The 11,567-nt window shown below is 35.5% G+C and overlaps 2 protein-coding genes across 2 annotated transcripts; both read right to left on the bottom strand.

The window, feature by feature from the left end:
* Positions 1 to 1,301: 1,301 nt before the first annotated feature.
* LOC100797438 (putative phospholipid:diacylglycerol acyltransferase 2) lies at positions 1,302 to 6,274 on the bottom strand (the record flags this gene model as incomplete). The annotated part of the gene is given in 7 exon segments (XM_026124461.2): positions 1,302 to 2,294; positions 2,572 to 2,840; positions 3,435 to 3,606; positions 4,383 to 4,666; positions 5,129 to 5,351; positions 5,890 to 5,917; positions 5,920 to 6,274. Coding segments are annotated over 7 exon segments (1,818 nt in total), but the record flags the coding sequence as incomplete, so codon positions are not given.
* A 192-nt stretch (positions 6,275 to 6,466) lies between these two features.
* LOC121172635 (pentatricopeptide repeat-containing protein At5g66500, mitochondrial) lies at positions 6,467 to 10,267 on the bottom strand. The gene has a single exon (XM_041007012.1). It carries the CDS (start codon positions 10,175 to 10,177, stop codon positions 8,534 to 8,536), a length of 1,644 nt encoding a protein of 547 aa, XP_040862946.1. The 5' UTR covers positions 10,178 to 10,267; the 3' UTR covers positions 6,467 to 8,533.
* Positions 10,268 to 11,567: the final 1,300 nt, after the last annotated feature.

The following is an 11,567-nucleotide window of genomic DNA, read 5'->3' as shown; positions in this document are numbered from 1 at the left end:
ATTCTTAGTACCACATCATACATGCTTAACTAATTATGAGTTGCCAAAACTCAAAAGGATATCCGGAGTGGTCCCATTGTCTGCCACGTCACTGTGAAACATAAATATCATCACAGGCAATCAATGTTTTTTAAGTACTTTTACGCAGAACTGTAATAGCATTGACATTGTGCATTTTTCTATTTTAAGAAAAACAAAACCCTTAACTTCTCAAACCATTAATGGTGTATTCTAGCACTAACATACTCGTAATGCTTAAACATGAATTTAATTTCTATAAATTCGTGCTTTTTAAATTTTGAGTCTTATATATATATATATATATATATATATATATATTTGTTTTTAATTTACGTAAGCTTATATTTTTTTTTAAATTTTAGTCCTTATAAATTTACTTATTCATTTTAATTCCTGTAAATATATATATATATATATATATATATATATATATATTAATTTTAATCTCTTTAAAATTTCATTTTTAATCCTTGAAAGTTCATACTTTAGAGACTAAAACTAGAAAAATACAAATTTATATGGACTAAAAATAAACATGAAAAATTAACAAAGACTAAAATTAAAAAAGGCAAACTTACATTAACTAAAAATAAACATGAAAATTTACAAAGACTAAAATTAAAAAAAAAACACAAACTTATCAAACTAAAAAAAAACTTAGAGAAACTAAAATTAAAAAAAAAACACAACTTACAAAAACTAAATTCATATTTAAACCTATTCTTAATAGTGCAAATGGTGCATTGTTAAATTTAAAGGTGTAACAACATTATTTGAATAAAGTTAAGTTGAATTAGGATAATCTCCCAGTATATAACAAACCGTTAATTTATTTATAATTTATTAAAGAGACTTTGAAAAATATATTTCTAATCTATTTAATAGAAAATATTCATGCTATATCATTATTTTTTTAAAATGTAGCAACAAAAAAAAATAACATAAATATTGGAAAGAGTTATAAGATTAATCTAATGGTGAAAGAAAAAATGAGGAGATGAGAGGTCGCAAGTTTGACTCTCCCATTAATAAAAATTTAGCAATTAGCAATTAATATTTACCGAGAAAAAACATAAATAATTAAATAAATTGGAAAAAATAATGAATGAATTATTAACTGGTCACTTAAAGTGATATGAGAGCAAATATGAATAGAAGATATATATACATAATGAGCTGTTGCTTTTTTCCACTATGTTTTTTCCAATTAGTTTTATTTTAATCATGTACAATTATACAAAATTCTGTTAACCATTCAAATAGAATAATAATAGGATGTGTTACTTATATTCAATCTAACTTGAATGGGAAGTTGATTGTTTCAATTGTAAGTGCCCATGTCTGACCCCAAGGGTCCATTCAGTTTGTGAAAAAAGAAAGAGAAATGGGCAGAAAGTTTCAAAAACTTGGTATGTGTCTCACATTCTTACTGTTTTAATTTAAATATTTCTTCTCTATTCTATTTTTTTTCCATTTATTTTCACTCTACGGAACTGTAAGTTTAACTTGTGCTCCGTGGTGTGTAATTTAGCATTCATATATTATTGAGACCATTTGATGCTTCTACCCTGTCCTTGCATCCTACCATGAAACCTCAACAGCTTAGGAATCTCAGAAACCTCAACATTCAACAGCTTTCTCTTGACGGCAGATGGTTACACAAGTTGTCATCAGATTCCACCTACATACCTGTTATGTCAGTGATCATTCTCTATTTCTGCATTAACCTTTGCATATTTCTTCTACAGCTCTTATCATGCAAGAAAAATCTAACCATTAAACACAGTCATAGTCTGAGAATTATCCTATCAGACATCCTCATTATATCTGAAAATGTCCTATCACCTCTAATATCTACTCCAGTGGCTCCAGCAGCTACTAGTAAAACATCTTCAATTAAGGCAGCATTTCCCATAATGTTGGAACTTGCTCCACTCTCTAGGCTTGTCCTATCGAAAAATCTACTTGGTTGTTTGAGCTGATACTCTCTTGTATATGTAGCCATGCCAGTTGGATTGAACCGTGTTCTTCCGCATCATCCTTTGGCACACATGAAACCAGAGCTTACAATAGGCACACTCTCATCACCATCCACATAATAAACACCATTTTGTAACCAACTTCCCTCCTCTTCTCTATCTACTGAACTATCAATTTGGAAAGGAATACTCTTGTCCTTTTCAGAAGTGGAGAACTTGTGTATATGTGATCTTTCAGTCAGAATTCCAATGCCATATAGACAGTATATTTCCATATCCGGAGCATCTGGTAGTCTGAATCAGAAATTCGTGTTAATTTTTCTAATATGCTTAATTAGAAAAGGAAAAGAAAATTGCTCCGTCTGATCATCTAAAGCAGATGCTCAATTTTGGTAGCAAGAATTCTATAACATGTTCTTTTATGGTGTTGTAACAAATGAGTGAAAGTAAAACTAAACTTAGACATAAGGAATGTCTGAATAACTATGAAAGTTTGTGTCAAAGTTAAAGGAATGTTACAGAATCTTTTAAGAAAAAACTAGTTAAAAGTATTTCATGAATCTACACTTACTTGGTCTCAAGAGGATTAGACCAGTATTTGTGGTGAGCATATTTTGGATCATCTAAGTTCTTTGCTATTCCGTGAGAGAAGTGAGCCTCACCACGCTTCATCATTTTTGGAGCCACAAAGTTAAGTAGATCAAAAACTGTACTCGCAGTATAATCCCTTTTTTTAGCAACTTTTTGGATGCTTTCTCTGCTCATCTCATCATAATCAGTCCACACAGCCTCACATGATAAGTTAAAGGTAGCAGAATTGCTTCCCCATGAAATTTCCTGCTGATGACAAGACACGTGAATCATTGTTGTTCTAAAATATGTTTATTACACTGATCAGAACAAAAAAGTGGCAAATCCACATGGAAACTGAAATAATTACCATCATATGCTTCAAAGTTCAATCGATGATAGGAATGCCTTATTAAATATGCACAGTATTATAAACACTTATAAAACAAATAATATATATTTAGTCTTGGATGCTCTAGAATAAATGGAATCTGCCCTGGAAAATTACAAGATGGCCTCTTCTAATGGTAGAAGACTATACTTAAAGCACGGCATATAAGAATCATTACTTCTGTTCTTCCATATCACAATTACTACACAGTTGAAAATTGAGCAAGTTCTTTGTTTCTTCGGAAAAAAAGTGAAGTGACATTTTATTAAGAACAAAGAAAAGTGTGAAGTTATGGTATCTCTGAATGAAGGGTAATGAGAAGTGAATCAGGTAACTGTGAGTCTGCCTCACCAAAGGAGATTAAACTTCCAGAATTCACAGTTTCTTTTACATGGAGATCTTCCTGCGATTCTGCTTATCACTGCTTTTAAAGTTTTCTTACTTGCAAAGTGCTTCACATATTCCTTCTTTACCTGATCATAGGTATTCCATTGTTCAAGACACCAATCCAAGCCACCCCAGATGGTTTCACCACCTTTTGGCATCAATGAGATGATTGAATCCCACGTTCTACACACCCGCATAACTCGCTCAAGAGTTTGACGACCAAGGTAATCAAAATTTAAAATGCCAGAAGCCAAAGCTCTGCAAAAAATGAGTGACTCCATCATCTACTAAATGTGTAATAATTGTTTGTGGTTAAAGTTGAGATTTTGACATATTGACCTTTACAATCCTAGTTGTCAGTTGTTTAGTGGATAATCCTAAATTTTCATATTCAAATAGTCTCTCTTTTACCTTTGATTTATGGAAAAATACAAGTAGATGAGTCGCTAAATGTGTAACAATTGTTTGGGGTTACAGTTCAGATTTTGACACATTGACCATTACAATCCTAGTTGTCAGTTGTTTAGGGGATAATCCTAAATTTTCATATTCAAATAGTCACTCTTTTACCTTTGATTTATGGAAACATATAAGTAGATGATTCGCTGTTGAATTAGATAATATCAATCCACAAGTTATTACAAAATCTTAACAATTAGGTAAGTCAAAAGACTTGCGTGTACATAAGCAATGTTCCAATCTTTTTCATTTTACTATACATATTACTTGCAGACTGCAGAGATTCTGTTGTGTCCAACTTCTTCTCTTCTTTAAAATGTGACAATCAGTTGCAACTTAATCATTATCCTGTATTTTCTTTCATTTACCTTTTAAAGTTCTTTTTCTAACTTAATATTACTGACCTTCAATATTTTACTGAAATTTGTACTTTAAATCCCCAGATTATTAGAGACAGATAGCATTCAATCCACTAATGAATCATGATTTCTACTATTTCAAATCATACCTTCAAATTTCATAATTTCATAACAAGACGCCAGATTGAAATAGAGGATTTTGTTGCAAATACTGACCTGACAAATGTAACACTGCCTTCGGTTGAAAATATATTGCTAACTGCCCTAGGATCACCAAGAAATGCAGGGCTAATATTCATGATTGCTTTGATGTACTTGTCACACCAACCTGGACCACCACCGCCTCCTCCCATGGGAGGAGGTGTCTCAACCCATTTTAGGAAATGGAGAAAATAAATAGCCCCCATAGATTGTGGTACCACTACCACTTTCTTATAGCCATTTGTTACAAACATAAGCTCAATATGACTCTTCAATCTACTAAGAGCTTGGTCTCGAATCTGATTTGTCCAATTCAAAAAAAATTAGCTGAAACTTGTTTCTGCAAAGATGCCGACCATGCATGATTTCAACTTAAATTTAGGTAATAGGAACGGAAAGGAAGGAAAGGAAAGAAATACCGAGGGGGGAAAAGGTTCCAAAAAGAAAAAAGGGTGAGATTGGGAGAATAAAATGAAGAGAAAGTACACCTATATCATCTCTCGTGAAATTAAAAGCAAATATCACATTCTTTTCTTTCAACAATGAATATGAAAGCCTGGTAGGCAGTTCCATACCACAGTGTGATTGCAATTCATCATTGATTTCATCTGTAGTTTTCCTAATAGTAAATGAACAAGAACAACTTATTCTAGCACAAGGATCATTTGAGCAACAAGAATTGAACAATGACAGATTGAGGTTGAATTCAATAAGCATTATACCATAAGGTATTGATTTTTCTTTTTAAATAATCATTATACCTCAGTATTCTGGAAAGACAGTCTCCAGTCATAGGCAGACATGAACAAATTCCTCCCTTCATAACCAATTCTTGCCAAATTTTCAATCAAATCTGCCCAAAGAAGATAACCAGAAGCAAAATTATCAGCAGCAACAAGCCCTGGCACTGCCCTGACTCTAATGCCTGGAGGGTCCAGCCCAGTCTCATCATGCAAGGAGAGATGCTCTAACCAGCACAAAGGTCTACAGAAAAGAAAGTGCTTGTATTAATATGTATTGATTAATGAATTAATGAGTGATTGGATTCACCATTCACACTCACAACTTAAACTAAAGGACTAAACTAATACGCAGTTCAATAAGTGCTTTTGGTGTTATCTTCAAATCAAAATTAAAGTTTTACCTTAGTAATATGCGTAATTAAAATTTCTATTAAAAATTAACATAGATTACAAGATGAAACTCCAATTCTAATTGGAAAATAGTACTAAAAGTACTTGTAGAACTGCATGTAAGTTTTTTCCTAAACTAAAATCCTAGGTCATGTAAAGTTTCAACACCAATATAATTAAGAGAAAAATGATTATGCCTTTTATACAATCATCCAATAAAAAATTACCGTTCCCGATAAGTTTGTTTAAATTATCTTATAAGTCTTATCTGATTTGTATTTGTAGCTGTGAGTGCATCACCGTTGAACTCTATATTTAACACCCTAGCTAACTTACTCTACCATGAGTTAAGAGTATGAACAGTTAATGAGCTTTAATTATAATCACACCTTTTGAGGATTTGAACAAAACTATCACCCACAACCGTTTTCTGAAAAGTCCTTCAGCACAAGACCTCCCTTCCCAAAGCTCCAACCCACCAATCACAATGCCCGGTACAAGAACAACTGGGTGAAGTGCAGTGACTCCCTCACGGCTTAGCCTTACCCCAGGTGACTCTGGTGCCTCAAAGCCAAACAACGTGGCAGGCAAGCACCCATACACCAAAGAGAGAAGCCACCAAGTGGTGCACATGTACCCTATCATCCAAAAGCAATAATCAATGCACCTCCACTCATGCTTCTTTTCCCTCTTATTCCCTTCCACTTCATTTGTAACAATGCTCTCGTCCTTCTTCGTTTCTTCAAAAGATTGAAAACCAAGGGAAAGAGGACTTCACAATCACCGGCTCCACCAAGCAGAACTTCTTCAACCTCCAAATTGAAACCATTTTCAGTACTCAAACTCACTTGAAATGTTGAAATGCTGCTTCAGATGAGTCACTACTGAATCAGTAAAAGTGTTCACTGTTCAGTATTCACTATTCAGCGATACACATTATTGCATATTTGTCAGTGACAAATTAATGACACTCTTATTCATGAAGACCATGTTGGAAATAGAATATATTAACTCAAATAACGGGGCTTGCTTTGGGGTTTTCACTAAGACACTTGTCTTGAAATAATGAAATCTACACCATGCAGCACTGTATAAGGTGTCACTGTGCTGAGTTCCAAGCCGATGTGGGACTTAGGTATTTCCCAATACACCCCCTTCACGCCCAGCACTTATTGGGCTTGGTGCGTGAACCACAAATGGTGGGTACTCGTCGCAGCGGAAGTGAAGACGAGGTCCCAAGGTCAGAACCTGCTCTGATACCATGTTAGATTTCATCTTAAAACCAATTGGCATTAAGTGAAGTTGTCCAACAGATATATAAGCCGCACTCCAAGGATTGAGGCAGCCGATGTGGGACTTGGGTATTTCCCAATATATTCTGTGTTTTCACGTGGATATGCTCCTTTTTCTTTATCTTTTTTTTTTTACCCTTTTGGACCTTTCCACCAAGCATGGAATGTGAAATGGAAGACACCAAAGAACGCAAAGAGGTTTTGTCTTGTGTGGTATAGTAATCAACGATGTTATATTTAAACCAGTGGAAATGACTATCTTGAATTATTTTAAATAGATTAAATATTAACATAAAGTTTATAAAAGATAAAGAAAAACCAGAACAATAAGATAAAAAACAAAAGGATGATATCACTAGTTGGATTTTTTAAACTATGGTCGGTAGAGTTGGTTATGTTAAGAAACTTCATGGTTCGTGCGAACAGCGAACTAGAAAACGAGCAAGACATCGAACCTCAACTATGTTCCCTACTTGATCGATATTCTCAACCACTCTTTCACGAACTGTTCACTCTCTCACGTTCACTTCCCTTCAGACATTTCCCAAACGAACTCACTCATTGCATGAAATGTGTGAAGAACTTTTCCTGTATACGTAACATTTGCATATTGAGTTACAACAACTGTTACAGTATTTTTTTTTTTGCTATGTATAATAGTCACACTAAAGCTTAAACATAGGATCTCATACATATTATTCCAAACCTCCCACCACTAGGTCCACCTCGGTGGTTACCACTGTTACAGTATTACTGCTACAATAATAATGTCCTACCACAGAAAATGACACTTTATTTTTACTGTTAACTAACGAAAGGAGTTCCAAGAGATTAGAATAAGTGCAAAATATGCAAGCATATAGCAGATTTTTTTGGTCTAGACTACAAGTATCTTCCTTTGGAGGTAATCTTGTTCTAACCAGATAGAATCACTATGAGCGACAAAGTTTTCACTCCAAATATTTAACGCAACTGCATGCCAAAACTCAAACTTCAGACTACTAACTAAACTAGAAAAATCCTACTCCCACACCAGTTAATCCGCATACTTGGTGATAGGCATATAGCAGATTGTTATGTTCCACCCCACACCAGTTTATAGAAGAACTCTTGGAAAGTAGGAAGTGTTGCCAAGTGGTGAGACTTATAGTCAAGTTAAAAAAATGACGACTTTGTCTACATTTTTAGGTAGTAAAGCAAAACATAGAAATTTTACATTTTAGGAAAGTAAATTTTGGTCATAAATAAGGGGAATCTACTTTTTACAATAGTAGAGGATTATGTTATGTTCCACCCCACACAAGTGCTCCTCTCTCTCCTGTACTCCCACATGTTGAAAAGGAAAGAAGTCCTTATTTGGCTAAAGTGACAAATAGATTAGATCCTATGATTGGTAAAAGAATGTTCATGGAATACGCACTGCTTCTCTAACGCTGGCTCAGTACAAGAAGCAAAATACAAAATGAAGGATTCTTATGTTTGAATTTGAAGTTTGACCAATTTCATAGCTACTATTATTTATTTACTGCAATCACACGATGTAATTCCATATTTGGTTTCAAATATGCATTTCTTTATAAGCATACTTTAGTACTTTACCATGTTCTGCCCATACTTGTGCCACCTACCCATAATCCAAAACATCAACTTCACTTCTAGTTTGCACAATGATTTTTGGTTTTCCTGCATCACACAACTTAAGACATTAAAGCTCTCACCTCCTAGTTGTTTAGCTGAACAATCAAGCAGATAGTGATATGGCATGCCGATTGAAGCCTGGAACATTGATCCAGCTATTCCCAGCTTCCTTGGCCAACCCTTTTGTCCTCATGATGCTTCTCAGCTCTTCCACACAATCCCACCTGTCAATGGCTGCATAAAAATTCGATACAAGCACAATATTGCTAGCTTTATTGGGTTCCAACTGCAAGAGATGCTTTGCAGCCAATTCACCTCTTTCAACATCCTGATTAAGACTGCAAGCATTCAACAATGCTACCCATACTCCTGCAGTAGGCCTAGTACCTTGCACAACCATGTTGTGATATGCAGACCATACCTCTTCTATATTACCCGCTCGACCTAAGATATCTATGTAACAAGCATAGTGCTCCGGATCCGGTTGAAGACCATACTTCTCCCTCAACAATTTGAAACAATTTTTCCCTTCCTCCACCAGTCCAGAGTGACCACAGGCAGATAAAACAGACAAAAAAGTCACAGAATTTGGCAACACCTTACTTCCAACCTCCCTCATTTCTCGAAACACCTCAACAGCTTCACGTCCTTGCCCATTTCTTCCATACGCATCAATCATACAAGTCCAAGAAATCACATCCTTCTCACAAATTCCGTCAAACACCGACAGAGCCTGCGAAATCCTCCCGCATTTCGCATACATATCCAACAAGGCATTGCACAGCTGAGTGTCGAAAGTAAAACCCCAACGAACCGCAACACAGTGAATCTGCTTCCCTGCCCACAAATCCAAATTCTCAGAGCAACCCACCAGAGCACTAGTGAGTGCAATAGCATTGGGCCTCACAAAACCCATAACTCTAAAAGCCTCATCATACCTCCTACTCCTAACACACCCAGAAACCATCGAGTTATACATCATATCATCCTTCCAACAACCCTTCAAACTGTAAAACACTTTCAAAGCATCATCAACACACCCAACACTGGTGTAAAAATCAACAAGAGCAGTGCTCAAAACAACCAAGTCACGCCCCATACACACCACCAAACCATGAACCTGCCTCCCAAGCTCCAACGCCTTCAACGAAGCGCAAGACTTCAACGCGGAACACAAAGTGAACTCACTAAGCTCCACATTCTCCCTCCCCATCTCTCTCAGAACCCCAAAAGCCTCAACGGGACGATCACACCTCAAAAAACACGAAAGCAGGGCATTCCAAGCAACAACATCTCTGTGACGCATTTCATCAAACACCTTTGTTGCTTCATCCAAAGACCCACATTTCGAGTACATGTCAAGCAGCGCGGTTTTCGCCACGGTTCCGGAATCAGCGCCGGTTTTGAGCATCTGGGCGTGGACTTGCGTCCCGAATTGTCCGGAGACACGCAAGAGAGAAGAAGCGCGCAAGATGGAGGTGAAGGTGTAGGCGTCGGCGACGACATCGGAATGCGCGCGACGACGGAGAGAATGAAAGAGGGTCAATGCGGAGACAGGGTCGCCTCGGCGAACGTAAGAGGCGATGAGGGAGTTCGTTTGGGAAATGTCTGAAGGGAAGTGAACGTGAGAGAGTGAAGAGTTCGTGAAAGAGTGGTTGAGAATATCGATCAAGAAGGGAACATGGTTGAGGTTCGATGTCTTGCTCGTTTTCTGTTTCAGCTTTGCCGTTAATGATCGCACGAACATCTTTGTCTGGTGATCCTACTGTAGTTCGCTATTCGCACGAACCATGAAGTTTCGTAACATAACAACTCTACCGACCATAGTTTAAAAAATCCAACTAGTGATATCATCCTTTTGTTTTTTATCTTATGGTTTTCGTTTTTCTTAAACTTTATTTTAATATTTAATCTATTTAAAATAATTCAAGATAGTCATTTCCACTGGTTTAATCTTTAGTTTTTGGGTTTCTTATTTTATTTCTTTATTTTTTTTATTTTACAAAAAGAAAAAAATAATTATATATTAATATTATAAAAAAATTTACAAGTCATTTAATCATAATTCACATCATAATTCACTATGCTTGTGATAAGTTTGTTAACTTTTAAAATAATTATTTTAAAGTAATTTAGATTATTATTTATGATTAGATAATGATATAAAACTATTATATAGATATGAAACTCTTATAATAAATGCATGTATAAATTAATTAGATAAAAAAGACAAATAAGGGTATAATTGATAATAAAAAAAAAGATGATTGATGTAATAATCTTGACTTTGCATATGATAAATAAATAAGAACAAAAATTCTCCAAAATTTGACAATTAAAAAAACAGAGAAAGTAATAAAATCTTATTCGAGTTGAATATTTGACTAAAAATATTTTAAAATAAATAAATATGTATATATAAAAGTTTACTTATAAAGTAATAGTAGTAAATGTTATTATAACCCTATATTGCATAATATATACAATAGATAATATTGGGAAATACCTAAATCTTACATTGGCTAAAGATAGTCTCAAGATAGAGTTTATAAGGTGAGGGTAACTCTCACTCTATGAGCTAGTTTTTGGGGTTGAGTTAGGTCTCTCACATTATACACTCTAAGATGATATTAGAGTCAGTTCTGATATTGGAACCACGCTTCTGTTAGTCCTCGCTTTGTGGTGACAAACACCCACCATTTGTTCACGCATCAAGTCCAAGGAGTGCTTGACGTGAGGGGGTGTGTTGGAAATAATCCAAGTCTCACATCGGCTAAAAATAATCTCACATTATACACTCTAAGATGGTGCAGGGTCAATATTAATGCAAAGGGTCACGCACCAAAAAGCCCAAGAAGTGCTGGGTGTGTTAGGAAAAACCCATATAAATGAGGGAGGACCCTCACCCCTTGAGCTATCTTTTGGGGTTGAGTTAGGTCTCTCACATTACACACTCTAAGATGGTATCAGAGCCAGTTCTGATCTTGAGACCACGCTTCCGCTAGTCCTCGCTTTGTGGTGACAAACACCCACCATTTGTTGTTCACGCATCAAGCCCAAGGAATGCTTGGCGTGAGGGAGCGTGTTGGAAATAATCCAAGTCTCACATCGGCTAAAAGTAATCCCACATTAGAATA

Source organism: Glycine max, chromosome 11 (assembly GCF_000004515.6).
Source record: "Glycine max cultivar Williams 82 chromosome 11, Glycine_max_v4.0, whole genome shotgun sequence".
Classification (NCBI taxonomy): domain Eukaryota; kingdom Viridiplantae; phylum Streptophyta; class Magnoliopsida; order Fabales; family Fabaceae; genus Glycine; species Glycine max.
This window is presented reverse-complemented; position numbering and strand designations above follow the sequence as displayed.